The sequence below is a fragment of the Lonchura striata genome, chromosome 19 (genome assembly GCF_050655825.1).
Source record: "Lonchura striata isolate lonStrDom1 chromosome 19, ASM5065582v1, whole genome shotgun sequence".
NCBI classification, from domain to species: Eukaryota; Metazoa; Chordata; class Aves; order Passeriformes; family Estrildidae; genus Lonchura; species Lonchura striata.
Window position 1 is genome coordinate 3769579 of NC_140721.1, and position 17926 is coordinate 3787504.

General features: G+C 48.9%; 1 protein-coding gene across 5 annotated transcripts; it reads right to left on the reverse strand.

Annotated features, from left to right (window-relative positions):
- Positions 1-313: 313 nt before the first annotated feature.
- On the reverse strand, positions 314-11304 carry P2RX5 (purinergic receptor P2X 5). Of its 5 annotated transcripts, none has more exons than XM_085557297.1 (12): positions 10779-11304; positions 7477-7627; positions 6946-7134; positions 6044-6119; positions 5622-5718; positions 5179-5259; positions 4543-4681; positions 3819-3955; positions 3463-3556; positions 2909-2974; positions 2494-2576; positions 314-2171 (listed from the first exon to the last, which is right to left on the reverse strand). In XM_085557297.1, the coding sequence occupies exons 1-12, from the start codon at positions 10913-10915 to the stop codon at positions 2096-2098; spliced, it is 1326 nt and encodes a 441-aa protein (XP_085413423.1). In that variant the 5' UTR covers positions 10916-11304; the 3' UTR covers positions 314-2095. The 5 variants fall into 5 exon arrangements, with proteins under 5 accessions (XP_085413423.1, XP_021380596.1, XP_021380599.1 ...); XM_021524921.4 differs by having other exon boundaries at positions 6958-7134; positions 10779-11303; XM_021524924.4 differs by having other exon boundaries at positions 7063-7134; positions 10779-11298.
- Between the last annotated feature and the right edge of the window lie 6622 nt (positions 11305-17926).

Consider the following 17926-nt stretch of genomic DNA (forward strand, 5'->3'; position numbering starts at 1 on the left):
GCACAGAAACATACATGCAAATGCTCTCTTCCCTGACTGCCATCAGTAAATGGCACTGTCACTGGTCTCTAGAACAGCCACAATAGGGGATAATTCCATCACGCACCATCCAGGTAATGCCTTTCCTATAGCCCTGTTCTGTGAAAATAGTGATTCATCAATGTGCTCACATCACTATCACCAGGAGAAGGTGGTGTGACCTGAAAAAACACTTACAGAACACTCCCAGGGAGCACTGGCCTGAAGTGACACATTTTATTGCTGAACAAGAAACACAAGGAGAAAAAAAAAGTCAAAGTCAAGAAACAAGTCCTGAGAAGGACTCTGGTTATGTTTTATTAACAGCAGGGCTTGTAGGAGTTGTGTTACAGAGTCTAAAGAAAGGAAACATTTTAGTGGATCTGGGGGGCTGGACACTTGGATTCAGGAAATAGCTTTGGTCATCTCACAGGAGGATGTTTTGGCAAGTTAAAACAATGGTTTCAGCAGAGCACAGTCAGCTCTGCACATCAGGAAGAGCTGCTTGGGTGCCAGGAGTTGTGCCAGGCCCTGATGTCACATGGGGGGGTTCTTCATGTGTTTCACCATCTAGAAATTACACAACTTCTAGATGGTGAAACACAGAGTTTTAATTAACCCTAACAGTCAAAAGCCTGGTGGTAACTCTTGTGCAGTTCCCCACATGGTGACTTGTGTTTGCCTTGAAGAGAGACTTCTGACATGGAGAGAAGGTTTTGGATGAGATCAGAGCACCAAAGGTATACAGCTTATCCTAAATGAACTCCACTGTTTAATTCTATTTTCTAGCCCCATTTTTTTGCTCGCTACACAGAAGTAGAGGTGGGGACCTAGACTGGGTGGGGTTTGCTGTCAGTGGCTGGGTTCAGAGTTTGCCACTGCTAACAGGTGAATTTTAATTTAGGATGAACCTGTACCTCAGAGTAACGACTTTAAATAAGTTACAGCAGAGCTGGGTGCAGCTGCTGGTGCCATTTGTGCAGACGCTCGATGGCAGCAGCTCCCTGATGCCACCCTCAGACACTGCAGAAGGAGCCCTGTAACTTTTGGTATTCAAAGCATGCACAAAAACATTTAATCTTTATCAGGACAACTCACAGTCAGTGGTGATGGGGCAGCATGTACAGAACACAATCATATTCCTTAAGCCCTTTTCTGAGATTATTTACCTCCCCACATGAGATAAATGGACAAAATATGCTGCAAGGAGAGTGATGCTGCTGAGAGACAAGCACTTGTATTTCCTGGAGGTCACTGGTGTTGAAGTAGCAGGCAGATATGTTCTAACTTCCCTGCTGTTGGTGTATTTGGAGGAGGTTGGCCCAGCCCATGTCCCTGGCACAGCTGCCCTTCTCAGTGTGCAGCACAGCCCAGGGTGCTGTGAGAAACAGAGGCACTGAGTGTCCATCCAGCTCTGCCACCACAGAATCAGGCAGTGACACAGCAAGGACAGTCCCGAGCAAATGAAACCAGGCACTGAAGGAAGGAGGCAGAAGCTGTGCAGGTGCTTCCAGGGCCCCCCTGCCTCAGGCCCTGCAGGATCACAGCCCCTTCCCAGCCCCAAGAGCTGCTCCAATGCCACATTTCCCTGCACTTCCTGAGCAGAGCAGTCCTGCTGCTTCACAACGGATGTCACATCACCCAGGCAGGAGCTGGAGGCAGTGGCTGCCAGGGCAGCAGAGCAGGAAACAGGTTGGGTTTCAGCTTCAGCCCTTCCCAAAGTGCTCCCATCACAGCTTTTCTCCACATGGAAGCAAAGCACAGCCACAGGACAATGCTGGCTACTGGCATAAGTACAGATATATCTATCAGTGGATATAAAAACATTCATTTTTGTGCCTTCTTTGTCCTTTTATAAAAATCCTTTTATAAATCCATAGTGACAACACGTTGCAAGCTCAGGCTACCAGAGAAATCTCTGGGAAGAAAGACAGTCTTTAAAGAAGGTTTTGTCCTCTGGGAATCCTGATCATAGTAGGCCTGACCTGGGGTACATCCACCTCCCAGTGCTGGTGTGGTGCCACACCAGTGTGGATTTCCTGGAGCAGGAGTCCAGCTGGCAGAGCCACTGCTGTGCCTAGAGCTCACCGAGCTGCTCTGGGCTCTGATTCCCGTTCAGCGTAGGGCTCGACAAGGACTTCCTGGAGCTGGACCTGGGCAAACAGGCACAAGGACAGGATGAGCAGCCTGGGTTTGTTTCAGGAGGCAAAAATGTTCCCAGCCAGGCCTGTCTCACCTTACCCCAAAGGCCCCTCCACATCTCAGTTTCACGAGGCCATTGCCAGTCCAACCCTGACACAGCAGCTGCCTTTCCTCCCAGCTCATTGCAGCAAGGAATTACAGAGGAAGCCAATAACTTGGCCAAAATAATTTGGAAGAATATATTTCCCTTGAACTGTGCTCCTGTATGTCCTCCTATTTCTATCAGTCTTAACAAAAAGCCATGATTTTTAACACAAAGCCAGGCCCACTTACTTGACTTCCTCATACTTTTTGCCTCGATAAAAGTTACTCTTCTTAATCAAATATAGTAGCACCAGGTCACAAAAGAAAGCTCCCTGCAAAGGGAAAAAAACTTGTTGTTTATCTTTGAAAGGAAGAGGAAGTATTCTGAGCTCATTAGAAATGAGCATGAATGAAAGGATAACTTGTAGAAACTGTGTTTGCCTTCATTGTCCATGCATTTTCCAGAGTATGTATATGTAATATACAGCTTGTGGGGGTGTTTAGACTACTAGGTTTATTAAGAAAGAACCAGGCACTGAAGGAAGGAGGACATAGACACGCACCTGGCTGAGTAGTAAAGATTCTGCTGGAGAAGGTTTAAACCCCCCATCCTATTTGGGGTGTGGGTCCCCTGGGGTTACTTTGAGATAAAACATTCACTTACAGCTCCCATGAGTGCCAGCCCCGAGCTGATGTTGATAATGGTGGGAATGATGTTAAATTTCCCTGCCTGTAAGAACAAAGGTCATGAAGTCACCACTGAGAGAACAACCCACAAAACAAACTCAAGGGTGTGGTACTGCACTGGGGAAGCTGCTGCTGCCCCTGGGTGCGTTTTGTTCCCAGGCACAACCACAGGGGATTTGCAGTGGAGGCTGAAGGTCTCTGTGTCTTAGATCCGACTGTCCCTAACTGCATTTCTGAGCTTGCATCATCCCTGGATTAGGCTTTTTCTCTCTCTGCAGTGCTTGCACATTGAAAACAAGCCTCTGGGGCACATTTATTTCTGTTGGGGCTTTACATGAGCCTGGTTTTAAGTAGAGGAGGTGCAGGCTTAGCTGCACTACAGGTGATCTCTCTCACATGGGGATTAGCTCCACATGGATGGATGGGAAAAGCCCTTCCTACAACAAGCCAGAGAGGCTGTCCTCCTCTCAGAGCTGCCTCCCCCCACTTCCTTTCTCTGCAGGCTCTGGGACATCCTGACCTGGCTCTCACCTTGCCATTCACCATCACATCGAAGCGGATTCCGTACGCTTTAATGAGCGTCCGGTAGTCGACCCCCTCAGCATCCCGGTAATACTTGGCAAACCTGGAATACAACAGTGCTGCCTTTAATTCCACCTGCCCCTCTGAAGCCTCTCATCCCTTCAAAGAGATCTGTTCCCTCATCAAAGCCAACTTTAGCCTGCCAGGAGCACTCCCTACCTCCCTCCCTCCTCTGCAGCGCTCTGAGCTTGGCTGCAGCAGTGCCTGGCACAGGCTGGTGCCACTCACTGCCAACCTCTAGCACCTGCCAGTCCAAGCAGCCCAGCCCAGCTGTGGTACTGCATTGTGCCCTCCTCTGTACCCACCTGAAGTTGTACCCAGAAGAGATGGAGGTTTCTGCAGACTTGTTATCCAGCCGGCTAAAAGAATAGTGAGGATTACATTCAGAAGGGGCTTTATCAAGATCACAGTTCCATTCAATCTGAATTCCTATCACACCACCCTTAAAAGAGAGAGACAGGGTGAGTTGTTTAAGCTTAGTTCAGTTAAAGTGTCTTCAAATTTGTCAGACCCTTGGGCAGGCTTTCCCCAGGGGCAAGAAACAGCTGCACTTCTGGTCAAACAAGGGGCACACACTCCTGCCTGGGCTGAGTTCAGGTGTGTGACATTAATCCTGTTACTACTCTACAACCCCACTTCTCTCTGTGCTGGTATCCAGAAGTTTCTCATCCCAGGACATTAATTTCATTCCATTCTACACTTCAGTGGGGAAGACTTTTATGCCGGGGTGGAGTTACAGAGTTCTGGCTTTAAACCAATGGTGTGGTAATGTTGAAATTAAACGAAGAATCCCTGCTGGCAGAGCAGCAGTTTGGGCAGCCTTGAATAGAAATAACTGACCCAACCAGCTTTTTGAGAGGACCCCCATTCCCTGGGGTCAGGATAAATGGAACCAGCCTGACTTTAAGCATTGGTACCTCTGCAGTGCAGCCTGGGCAGGAGGCAGCTCCCTGGGCAGTGACTCCTCAGAGCCTCCCAGTGAGCAGTGAGCCAGCTGGGATCACCCACGAGCCCTGGGGACCCTCCTACCTCTGAGGCCATTTCCTGGAAGTTGCCCCCAGCCCAGCGGACGATGTTCCCCAGCACGAAGATGGGGCAGTAGGGATGCTCCTGGCTGTACCGACAGGTCTTCAGGTAGGACTCGTTGTCAGTTGCCAGCACATTCATCCTGCATGTAGGAAACAGGGAAATCCACCTTGGCTCCCTCTTTCCTTGTCTTCAGAGCCTGCAGCAGGACTGCAGAGACAAGAGGCTTCTCCAACACCCTCTGTGCACGGCAGCCTTGTCACCCTGTGAGTGTCTCTGCTGCTGGCCTGGGGAAAGCAGTCTCTCCCCCAGAAATGACCTCCTGGCCAGAAAAGGATTTGGCCAGCTGAATCTGGGCTCAAGAAAGGGCTCACACAGAACAGATTGCCAAACTGCTCCAGGGCCATCTGCTTGTCTCAAGGGAAAACAAAAGAACTCTAGAAAAGCCTATCTGAGCCCAGGACAAGAACCAGAACGTGCACATTTCTGCGCTGCTTTAGTTTGTTCACATTGCAGCAGCAAAGGCAAACATATTTGTTAAATTTTCATTTTTTGTCAGCCTTGTCCAGGCACTTTATTTTTCTGGAGGAGAGGGAATATCTATTGAGCAGGAGCAGCTCAGGAACCTGTGGCACTTACTTGGAGAACTTAAACTTGGGGAAGCGAATGGAGTTCTTGATGTAAACAGTGAAGTTTTCTGCACTGCCCAGCAGTGGTTTCCTGGAAGAGAAGGGTTTGTTCTCTGTCTTTGTCCCCGGCCCACGTGTGAAATTTTGAATTGCCATTTCAGAAGCAGCTTCATCCAATAGGTTGGATGGCACCAGGCCAGCTGTGCCACTACCCCCACAGTGCCAGCAAGGGGTTGGTGAGGAGCGTGCAGGTCCAGGGACACCCCGAGAGCTGGGAGCAGCCAGGGAGGGAAGCAGGGGGAGCAGAGGGCCAGTCCTGCCAGGAGAGCCTTGCAGAGCCCCCTCCTGCACTGATCAGCCAACATTCCAGCAAGCACCCAAGCAGAGGGACACAGGAACTGCCCTGGGTGACACACAAGCCAAGCAACTCAAGCTTGGAAATAAGACACGTACTTGGGCTTGGATCTTTTCTCCACTGGGCACCAGGCCAGTATCTCACAAGTCCCTCTGGTGCTGCCCTTGTCTTTCAAACAACGGCCAGTCTTAACCCCTGTGAGCAGACATCACAGAAAAGGTCACACCGAGCAGTCACCTCCTCTCCTTGCCCACAGGGCATGTGAAAACAGAGGATTTTCCCTCTCCTCCCTGCTGAAAGGGCCTCTCAGCTGGAACAAACGCCCTCTTGTTGTGTCTCTGAGCAGTCCAGGGTTCCCTGGCCCAGCTACCACAGAGCTGTAAGCAAGGCAGGGATCTTAAGAAAAGAGATGAAAGGAAAGAAAGGCCTTGGTGCTCTCTGTAATCAGAGATTTGGGGGTGTACCCGGGCTGAGGGCTCTGAAGACCACCAGACACAACACAGACAGGGACATGTCTTACCATTGCCAGCCACCACTGCTTCCCCTTCCAGGCAGTCCGTGTCCTTGTCACACAGGGCATCAGGAATGTTGGCACTCTGCAGAGGGGAAAAGGACACAAGTGACAAAAAGGACACCAGAGCCAGAGAAATTTCTGCTGACATGGGGCAGATTCTGTGTGAGCACTAAAACCACACAGCTGAAGTGGTAAATGGGGGTCATGCAAACATATCCCACCACCAGGAGCACCAGCATTCAGCCACACCCTCCCAGGTTTGGGTTCTGCTCAGTCTGGAGAGGGGCAGACCGAAAAAAAACCCAACATTAGTACTCGGCAAAACCAGGCAGGAGCTCATTTTGCTTTAAGATAACCCTACCTTGGATCTAAGCCACAAAGTTCTCGTGCCCAAATGTGCCCCTGTCCCGGCTGCTCGGCCACCAGAGGAGAGCAGTGCCCTGAGCAAGCCAGCTGTGCCCCCGGTGTGACGTGGAAAATCCTTCTGCTCCATGGACAAAGCTCTCCCTGCACAGCACAGCTTCCTCCCCGAGCCCCAGCCCACTCCAGACATCTCCACAGAGGATATTCCACATGCCACAAGCACCTCATGCTTTCAGGGCATGTTCTGGAAGGTGCTGGGCAACCACCCTGTGTCTGGGAGGTAATGAGAGCCTGCATGTTCAGCATTTCCAGGATGGGGCTCTTAAAAAGTCTCCTCTCCCCATAACTACCCCAAGTCACATCAAATTTGTTTTCCCGGGGCCTTTTCTAACCCTGAGCAATCACTGCCTGGTCCCATTTCCAGCTGGGCAGAAATTCAACACCACTTAAAGTCAGGAAGGCTCTGCATGATCAGCGCTTCTGGAAATTAAGACAGCTGAGCCTCCCACGTTTACAGTAATTTCCCAAGTGAACTTTTACACTACAGGAAAAAATACTTGTCTTTCATCCTTCCTTTCTTTGTTGCTCCAGAAGTGTCCTCTGTCAGTTCTTATCCCCGGTTTTGCAGGGGTCTGGGGGTCAAGGGGCTCAGTTCTTCCTACCTCAGGACACACGGCTTGTCTCTGGTTTGGGGTCACAATCAGATTTGTCATGACAAAGAAGACGCTTTCACCCTGCAATAAACAAAGAGTTAGAAAACTTGGTTTACTTTTAAAGCAGGAAGCTTTGTTCAGAAGAGAACAACCCCCTCTCCCCACAGCTTTTCAGGCTGAGATAAAACATCACCTTTTGTGTGGATATTTGTTTGGATGAATTCCCTCACACTGTGGGTGCACTCACAGCCATGAGAGCCAGCCCACGGTCCTGGGGGGAGGCAGAGCACCCCCGGCATCTCAAATAAAAAACTCACAGCAGAAAACCCCTTCCAGCACCACATTCCTGTATCCCAGCTCCTGCTAATTCACAGGGAAGACCTGGATAGATCCACTTCAGCACCCACAGGGGGTGATGCCAACCTGGGGAGGGATGACATAGTCTGCAACATCCCAAATCCTCTCCCCCAGCTCCGAGGTGTTGGTGAAGGCCACCCCTTTCAGCTTGGTGATGACAGAGCTCTGCAGGGACGTGTCTGTGTCCTGGTAGCCTTTCTTGACCACAAACACCCACCTGTGTGAACACAGCAGCGTTAGGGGAGGTCAGGGAACGAGTCAGGCAGAGAAATTCACACTGAGGTCAAATCAAACCATGCCAATGACACCAAAGCCTCTGCAACTGCTAATAAAGGCTAAACCCTTGGACACAAGCTGTGCTTGCCAACAGTGGAGGAATGTGTAATAACAGGTCATGAGGTATGAAACCAAAGCCTCCATCTGTGCTACACTCAGCAACCTCAGAAAGGGAAAGGAAGAGCAGGGCTGTGTCTTTCTCAAGATGAAAAACAAGAGAGGTTTTTGCAGGTTGCAGGGCAGAGCGTGGCTGGTTTCACAAGTGCAGAGCTCTCACTTTAGCACAGTCAGCACCAGGCTGGGAGATGGAGCCCCTGCAGCTGAGCTGGGGATCCTGGCAGAAAGCTGCAGGGAACATCCCCAGCTGGATCCAGCTCCTTTGTAAGCCAGGGTGATGGGAACAGCCCGGCTGCACCCTGGGAGAGCTGCTGCCTTGCTAAGCAATCCAGGGAAAGGCTTTGCTTCCTTCTCTCCACTGCAAGCAGCAGGAGTTCCATTTCCCTGGGTGAAAACCTCTGGCTCAAACGAAATGCTTCCAGCTCCCTCACAATACTGCTGATATCACCTGTCAGGACAAGAAGTCACCCTTGAAGAAGCTGAGGGTGCTGGGGCAGGTTGGGAGAGGAAGAGGCTGAATCTGTGGCACAGCTCCCCTTTTCAGGGCTCTCCTGCCCACAGGGGCTGAGCAGCACTGGTGGCACACAGCCTTCACCTGCCACGTGTGACAAACCTGCATATGAACACTCCCCACTGTTATAAATACATATTATAATAGATGTATTGGCTTTTCACAAATAATAAAATTGATGCTATATGTATAATGTCAAAGATACACTTTTTATTTCTGTTAGAGTAGTGAAATAGCTGATATAAGTATGCTTGTGTTAAAATGCCTGCTTGCTTGGGATAACATTCAGTGAATACATGAACTGTCAACACTTACCATGAGTACAAAGTATGGACCAAGGCCCAAAACTGTAGGTGATGATAAGAATGGATTAAAACCACAACCAAAAAACACACATGCTCCAAAAAGGCAAACCCGAGCATGAGCCATGCTAGACAATTCTTGGAACATGCAGACTAGTTTTGGGGAAAAGTTTTAATATGCATAATTTTTTATTAACATGCAACAGGCTGATGCAATAGAAATGGTATATCAAGGTTGTTTCTGAAATAGCCAGGGTGCTCTTGGTGGAATGCCAGGCACCCAGCGTTTGAACTGTTTGCTTTATTGCCATTTTCCTCCTAATGTCCATTATTAAACTTTGAAATTTTTACAGGAGAGTGACCCTTGTTTTTCACATCCACTCTGGGAACTTTCCTACTTTCCCCTGAAACAGAGATTTTTGGAATTCACTTAAGTTAACAAAATGAATTAAACAGTTATATTTTAGTTTGTAGAGTTATGTGTTGAATTTTAACCATTTACTTAAGCAAACTCTGCCATAAATACAAAAGGCCATATGACAATGCAAATTTCTGAAGCTCATTGCACAAAGAACAATGCCACAGGATGCAAAGAACCCAGAGAAAGAAGCTTTCCTGTCTTCAAGCCTATCAAGACTGACACAGATAAGCACCAAAGGACCGAAAGCAGAGAGGAAGAGTTCAAAAGTTCAACCATGAAGAAGACCACGATCTTCAGCCTCAAAAGACCACCAGAGACCCCACAGGACCACCACGGCAAACCACCAATTTAGCATGAGGTGAGGACAGGCAGGGCCAAGGGTTGAACATGCATGGCAAAGTTGTGCAATGTACTGCATATGGATTTCTAAATAAAAGCGTGGGTCAGACTGACGCTCGGGGCACAAGATTTTGGAGAGCAATCTCACTTGTGTTGAGAACACATACCCACTTCATAACTACCCCAAGTTGTGGAGTCTATTTATTTATTCTGTGTATTGCTTCACCCCTTTCCCCAAGAACGCTGATTTCCTCTCCCAGGAGGGCTCAAAAGCAGAGCCTTGCATTTTCTGCATGAATCAATGAAGCAATGGCAGCTGCACCCCAGAAATAGCCCAGAAGGGTTTGATGATCCCCACCCCAAGCCAGCCTGTGAACAGACATGCTCCTGTAAGCCCCAGGCACAAAGGAGTCACTGCAGGGACCATCAGTGAGGGTTTGCAGGAGGCAATAGATGCCAAAGGAGGAAAAGAACCCTTCCCTGTGCACTCTGTATCTCCCTTAGTCCTCAGCAATGCTCTCCACAGGATTCCTCCTGCAGGCAGCCCGTGCCAGGAGTAGGCTCTGGGATTGCACAGCTTTCCATAAATACACCCAGCATGTAAAAATGACTCTGCTATATTTAATGAGTGCAAAAACGAGGTGTGGGAAAGGTGAAGGCACCCAGAAGCACAGACAGCGAGTTAGGTGTCACAATCCAAAAAGCCTCTGAAACTCAAGAACCGACAGCACAGGCTGGATAATTCCAGGTCTGAGCCTGCAGGGACCATCCCCGTGCCCATCACACACCAGTGTGACCAGTCTGCTGCAGAACAGGGCCCAGGCTGTTCCCCAGCCAAGCTCTGGAATGAATGCAAGGCAGCTGACATTGCTGCTGCCTCAGCCCCCACAGCCCGGCTGCTGCAGCCCACTCCAGCACAGAAATCTCCCATTTTCTGCTTGCTTCCCTCCCGAGCAGGTCAAAAGCTGTGCAGAAAACACAGGTGTGCCCCGAGCCTCAGCACCAGGGCTCTTAATGCTCATTTTTCCTGAGGAGTCAAGCAGTAGGGTTTGGCGCCATTCCCACAAAATATAGAAATAAAGGCATAAATAATGCAGTACAAAGCCATAGTCACTGGGTCTATTTTTAAGCCGACCTTAATCTGAAAGGTAGAACTGAATCTAGCCATCACTAGCAGGTGACAAATCAGACATAACCTATCAGACACTAAAAATGCAGCTGTGTAAACCTGTCTGATGATCTGCATTGCAATCAGGAGGCACAGCAGGCTGTCACTGTGTGCAGAGTACCCTAATTTATCTTTATCACAGCAAAATCCATCTTTATCGCAGCAAAATCCATCTTTATCACACCAAAATCCATCTTTATCATGGCAAAACATGAAGCAGAGTGTGATTCTTACCCCACCAGGTAAGCCAGGATGGAGAGCTGCACCACTCGGTAGAGGACCCCGACCTTCTTATTCTTTGCAATGACGTATTTCTCCGTTTTATAATCGAAAAGAGACAGAAATAAAGCCTTCCAAGCCACCTGCCCCATGCTCCCAGCTCGCTCGGTGGCTGGAGCAGGCACAGCTCGCAGCACCCCCACGTGCAGGGCATGGAAACCTGACCCACCAGCCTGATCTCCTCCTCCTCCTCCTCCTCCTCCTCCTCCTCCCTCGGCTGCTCTCCGGCAGCAGCTCAGTCAGAAGGCGGCAGCTGCACTAAGTCACATCCTTCCTGAGGTGCTTTCCAGCTGGTTCACCCCTCTCCCCTTCCAGGTTTCCTTCTCTTCCCCCAGGACCTGCTCAGAATGAAATCTGTCGCAGCACAGAGCCGCGCTCCCACAGGCACAGAATGCGCTGAGCTGGACGGGATCCACAAGAAACGCCCAGCCCAACTCCCAGCCCTGCACAGACACCCCAAAAATCCCACCCTGTGCCTGGCACTGCTGTCCAAACACTCCTGGAGCTCTGGCAGGCTGTGCCCATTCCCTGGGCAGCCTGGCAGTGCCCAGCAGCCTCTGGAAGGGCAGAGGATGCTCAGCATTTTCCTGATGCCCGCCCTGCCCCTGCCTGTCACTGTCAGCAGAGAGCAGAGCTCAGCTGCAGCATCCAAGGGGACCAGGCACAGCTTTTCTCACCATTCCTTAGTGATGAAAGCCTTTCTTCAGCCTTTACATTGGGGTAAATTTTGGATTTCTTAAAAGTTTGCACGAGCAATAGGAGCCAGGGTCCTGGAATGTCGGCCAAAACACCTGTCTGGTAAAAAAACTCACTAACAAATTCTGCATGTGCCTGAGAATAAATCAATGCTTTCCAGGAACTGGGCGTGAGGAAACAAGCACAGAGGGTGAGCAGTCTGGGTTTGTGTCAGGAAACAATGTGGGCAAGATGCTCCCAGCCAGGCCTGTCTCACCTCACCCCAAATTCCCCTCCAAGCAGCAAAATCTCCATTTCATGGGGCTTCTGGAGCTGCCCCAATTCCATCCTGGGTCATGAGGGACCAAGAGCACCAGGCCAGGGCCAGTGACACAGCACCTGCCTCTGCTGCCCAGCTCTCTGCAGCAAGGAATTACAGAGGCAGCCAGGAACTGCTAAACTCATTTCAAGAAATATAATTTCCTGTAATTGACCTCTCTTTGCCAATAACAATTACTGTGCCCCTGTATCTCCTTTTATTTCTGTTAGGCAGAAAAATGAAGAAACTGCCCTGCACCAATCCCTTCCCTGGGAAAACCATTCTCAAGATGTCAGGCTTTATGAAAATTTTGTCTTACATCCTCCTTAAATTCTATATCAAATTTAAGCAGATGGATCTGGTTTTTAATGAAGTTTCTTAAAATCACAAGAGAATAACAACCAGCGTCATAAGGAATGAAGAGCTCATTTTATCCCTCATCCTAGAGCCATCCCTAGAGTTAACTCTGCAAAGGGAAAGAAACCTTTCTCCAGCACCTGCAAAACTAGAGCACAAACCTGCCTGTGGCCTCCTTGTAACCTGGTGGCTGCCAGAGCAGCTCTGCCCTGAGCCTTTGTCGTTGTTTTCCAGGTCAATTAATCTGGGAAAGGATTTACACTGTCAATTAATCTGAGAAAGGTTAAAAAAGAAAATCCCTAGAGTGAGAAATGTTCTGCTCTAGGTGAGGCCTGAAGGCATAAACCACGTTTGATCATTGAAATGAAAATAAAAAAGATAATGCAAACCTGATACTTTCTCGCGGTTTTGGAGGCACCATTAGAGGCAGAAGTGGAAAAGCTGTTTTGGAATAAAAACTTTCCTTTTACATCAAATGTGCCTCAAATACTGCTCAGCACAAGCCCAATTTTTGCTGACAATGCTTTTGCTGCAGAAGTTTAGCTTGCACTGAGCTGCAAAAACAATCTAGCTGGGACTTTGTGGCATGCTCTTATGGGGGTTGTTTTTATCACCTGGTTTTCACAGCCTTGGGTTTGGTTGGTTTTTTTTTCTTGCCTGAAAATCAAGTTTGTCAAAGTATTTGTGGATGTTCAAACAAGAGGAGTTTTGTTCATAGCAAAAACCCAGTGAAGTCTAATTGTCACCAGTTAGAGATGCAAATCATGTAGCATCTCTCAGTTCTTCTCAAGGGACAGAGGCTGAATCTTCACTATCTTCACTTCAAGGACTTTCCCTTTTTAACTTCTACATCTTGAATTTCCCAAGGAAAAAAAACAAAACCAAACAAACAAACAAACAAAAACAAAACCAGAAAACCAACCAACCAAACAAACACAAAACCAAAAAACCAAAAAACCCAAACCCAGTCCTGCTCCATTCCCACGAGGGCTGTTTGCTCAGTCTGGGAATTCTCCCAGGGAGGATTTCTCCTCCACGACTGAAACTCCTCCTTTCTCTTTTTTAACCCTTCCATTCCTGCCATGTCACACGTGTATTTAATTCCTCACACTGCTGACAGTGATTGCCTTCTCATAATTCACACATACTCCCAGGATACACGTTCCTGTCTGCCCCGAATGCTCCTCATCTACTTTTCCACTGCTCTCCCCCAACCCATGAAGGGAAAGTGCTTGAGGGAGAGGATCAGGGGAGAAGGAAAAATAGTGCACATCTAATGAAACCAAGCCATCATGCCCTGTTCTGTGAGGGAGCTGGCACTGAATCAGGTCAGAGAAATTAATAAAATGCACATAAAACACTGCTGAGAGGCTGAGTGCAAGGATAGCTGGACCAGCAGTGCTGTGTTGCAATGAATTCACCTCCTAAGGTCAGACAATAAAAGCATCACTGGGAAATAAAAGAATGCTGAATCAAACCCTGAAAGCTGAAGGGGTTTAATAAAAAGTGTATTCACATTGACCACAAATTTAAAGGTGAAACCCTGCTCTTGAATGCACCCAACAGAACAGTATTTACTTCTCTGGTAACACAAAGACATGAAATTGGTCCTGGCTTGATACCTCTGCCAGCTCTTACCTTGCTGCAAGCACTGAGGAGAATCCTTCATCCCCTTCCTTCACGGGAGGGCTGAGGAGGATCCTTCATCCCCTTCCTTCATGGAGGGACTGAGGAGGATCCTTCATCCCCTTCCTTCATGGAGGGACTGAGGAGGATCCTTCATCCCCTTCCTTTATGGAAAGACTGAGGAGGATCCTTCATCCCCTTCCTTCATGGAGGGCTGAGGAGGATCCTTCATCCCCTTCCTTTATGGAAAGACTGAGGAGGATCCTTCATCCCCATCTTTCACGGGAGGGATGAGGAGGATCCTTCATCCCCTTCCTTCATGGAGGGACTGAGGAGGATCCTTCATCTCCTTCCTTTATGGAAAGACTGAGGAGGATCCTTCATCCCCATCCTTCACAGAAGGACTGAGGAGCATCCTTCATCCCCTTCCTTTATGGAAAGACTGAGGAGGATCCTTCATCCCCTTCCTTTATGGAGGGACTGAGGAGGATCCTTCATCCCCTTCCTTCACGGGAGGGCTGAGGAGGATCCTTCATCCCCTTCCTTCACGGGAGGGCTGAGGAGGATCCTTCATCCCCTTCCTTTATGGAAAGACTGAGGAGGATCCTTCATCCCCATCCTTCATGGAGGGACTGAGGAGGATCCTTCATCCCCTTCCTTCATCTTTCTCATGGACACAGCTAGGAAGTCTCGAATGTGGCCCCCCACCTTTTCCTCCTGGAATGACCAGCTGGTCACTCCTTGCAGCCACAGCAAAACTACTCCCCCTGTCCCCCAGAGGGAAAAGTTCCAGCCTGGCACCTGAGCTCCCCTCAGCTGTGCCCAAAGCAGCGTGACCCTGCTGCTGGGCCAGCTCCCAGCTCAGCAGGGCTGATGTGTCCCAGCTGGGCTCAGCTGGATCCAGTTGTGTGCAGCTGGGGGAGCCACAGCGATCTCTTTGTGGCACTCAGCTCCTTCAGCCCGCTGTAAGAAGGACAGGAAATGTCTCTTTGGAGCTACAATTGAACTACCCTCCAAACAAAGCCAAACAGGCCCTGGAGCCCAGCAGAGCTCTGCATGGCTCATCTCTGATAGCCTTACCTTGGTGCCTTGTCAAGGCCTGACCTGGAGCAGAGACTAGAGGAGTTAAAGAATAAAGTAGGGATTTATTAAAAGGCATCCATGGATCCACCTTGGGCAGCACAAGAACCCAGCCAGGCTACACCCAAAATGAACCAAAATGGTCATAAAATGGACATGAGGTCTCTCATTTTTATAAGTTCTGCTCCATTTTCATATTGGAGTTCATTGTCCCATTCCAGCTTCAGCCCAGGCAGTCCCACCCTGCTTGTTTTTCTCTCTCCAGCCCAAGGTGTTTGTGCTCCTGGGCTGAGATTTGGATCATTTGTCCTTGGTGCCCAGCTGGAGAAGGAATTGTGTTGTCTCCCTGCTCTGTGCAGAGAGCTCACCATCCCCTAATACGAAGCTCAGAAATGCAGAGTAAAGCAGCAGAGAATGTGCAAAACATAACATCTAAGAGCTGAGGCAGCAATGCCCCGTGCTTTACAATGAAGAAGTACTGATGGCCTTCTCCTGGTGAGCTGAGCTCCCTTTCTCCTGCAAACACCCAGGTAGGTCCCTGCATCCCACAGCTCTGCACACCAACCTGGCAGCTGCTGAGCACGCCGAGGGAAACCCAAAGTTTGGGCATCTTCCTGCTGTGTGACAAAGCCATGAGCAGCTGGTGTCACCCCTGACTGAAGCAGCATCACCAAACACATCCTGTCCTCCTGTGGGAGGCACAAAACCGTGAGGAAATGCAAAGCTGGCTAAGTGAGGGGGCCCACGATGATGAAAGGAGGAAACTGTGGCTCTGCAAACCCTCTGCCACCTTTGCAGCAGGCAGAAAGAAAGGTCATGAACCGTGCTGGCAGCTCCAGGGCCTCTGGGAGATCTGCAGCAGCTCATCTCCTCCAAACCTGGCCCCAAAGTGCTGCCAGCTCCTTCACCTGGCTGGCCACAGGTGGCTCCTGACCCTGAAGGAGGCATTTCCAAATCTTCTGTCCCTCAGGGAGGTGCCACAACCATGCCACAAAGTCAGGGCCACTCAGCCAGGCTCCTGCAAAGGGCACTTTATTCAAAATGTAGATTGCAAATAAATTTAGAAGGCCAGGCTCCCATGGAAACCTCACAAAAATCCAGCTGTGGTTTGGATGAGTTGAGTCTTGGCAGTCTTGGCTAATCCCTTAAGTGCCATCCAATTACTGCAAATGTGTTTGGCATCTGCTGCAGTGATTGCAAAGAATTAAATGGTCGATGGCACTCGCCGGAAATTACAAGTCACAGCACCCTGTAATGCATTTAGGAGGAAAAAAAAACATCTAAAAAGGAAAATAGCATTACCCACTGCAAGAGCTGACCTCCTTGAGAGCCAGGAGGGACAACAAAAGGCATCCAAGTAATGAAGGAAGCTTAATTCAGAGAAGAAACTAGAAAAATAAAGGAGAGGGATTGTTTGTTGTTTTTCCACCAGGCAATATTAGTTAGACCAAAGGAGACAAGAACTCTTTTGTCTTCTGAATGAGAAATCTTTGTTTATTCTGCTTCTGCTTACAAACACACATTAGATCTGTGGGGTCTATGGTCAACCAAATATGACAGAAATAAATAAAACAACCACAAAAATAGGAGACAGAGAAAGGAGCACTACCAAGGGTCTGTCCTTGACTTTCTTTGGAATCCACACACGGGTGCCTGAGATAATTTCACTGGAAGAATGCGAGGTCTGGCCAGGCATCTTCTTTCCCCAAACCCTCCAAATTGCAATTACTGATAACCTGCAGCTGATAAATCACCCGGGTCAGTCTCTCAGATTAAAGAATTAAAGATTTCCCTGTGTTCAGTAAGGAAAGGGGAGCATCAGGACGAAATCCCTGAAAGAACTGGAGGCCTCTGCTTTAACTGCATCAGCACAAGAGTTCCACACAGAGCCCTAGATATTTTCTGCTCTGCAGTGGCAAATGTCCTTCCCCTGCTGCTGTCCCACTGTCAAAAGCTGATTTCACTAAACTCAGAGGCAGGACAAAAGGTGCAGAATTTAACTCTGGGACTTGATTTCTTCTCTGTGCTCAGCAAAACCATCTGGATGTCTCAGTTGTTGCTGTCCCCAGGGAAGCCCAGGCTGCCTGTGTGATCCTCAGTGGGAGCTTCTGCTCCTTCAGGTGGAGCTCTCTGCTGAAGATTATTTTCCCCTGATTTTTTTTTTTTTTTTTTTTCCCAGGGATCAGCAGAACAGCCCTTTAAGCTTTTTAAGAACAACGTGGAACAGAAACGAAAGCAACAAACCACCAGCTGCTTTCCAGCAACGCCTCAAGAACCCGGTGCTGTGCTGCCACCAAGCTGCGTCCCCTGCCCACAACCCGAGTGGCAGCTGCGACAGTGACACGGAAACCTGCGGGGCTTTACAGCTCACCCCACGAGGTGGGAATACCTGAAATAAATCGGATTTTTTACCCATGTATAGAATACATAGAATCCCAGAATGCTGGGCTTGGAAGGGACCTTAAAGATCATCTATTCCCCACCTCTCTGCCATGTGCAGGGACATGTCCCCTTATCCCAGGTTTATCCAAGCTGCCTTTGAACGCTGCCAGGCTTGGGACACCCACATCCTCCCGGTGTCCACTTTTGGGAATCCATGGTTTCCCTCTGGCTGCCCTGGCAGGGGTCAGGAACCCATGGACAGAGATCACAGACAGTGTCTCTGGACAGAGCCCCCAGAGATACTGTCTGTGATCTCTGTCCATGCAAAAGAGTTTTCAATCTTATAACATGAATTACAGGCTCTGACTGTTTGATATAAGTAATAATTAATGTGGCATGGGTGCAAAAGCAGAATTTTAGGATTCTAGATAAGGGGTTCCAAGGGGACGAGATGGAGGAAATTGGGTGTGCCTTGTCCTTTTTCTCCTTCTTCATGCCCTCCATGTTTCACTGTGGTGTTGGCATTTTTCTGTTGGTTCAGGCTGGGGACACACTGTCCAACGTAGGTGACAGATATTGGCATGTTATTGTAAATATATAGCTTTTAGGAACATAAGACCATTGTGGGCCTCTTCCGTTCCGAAACCAATTGAAGACAAGGAAT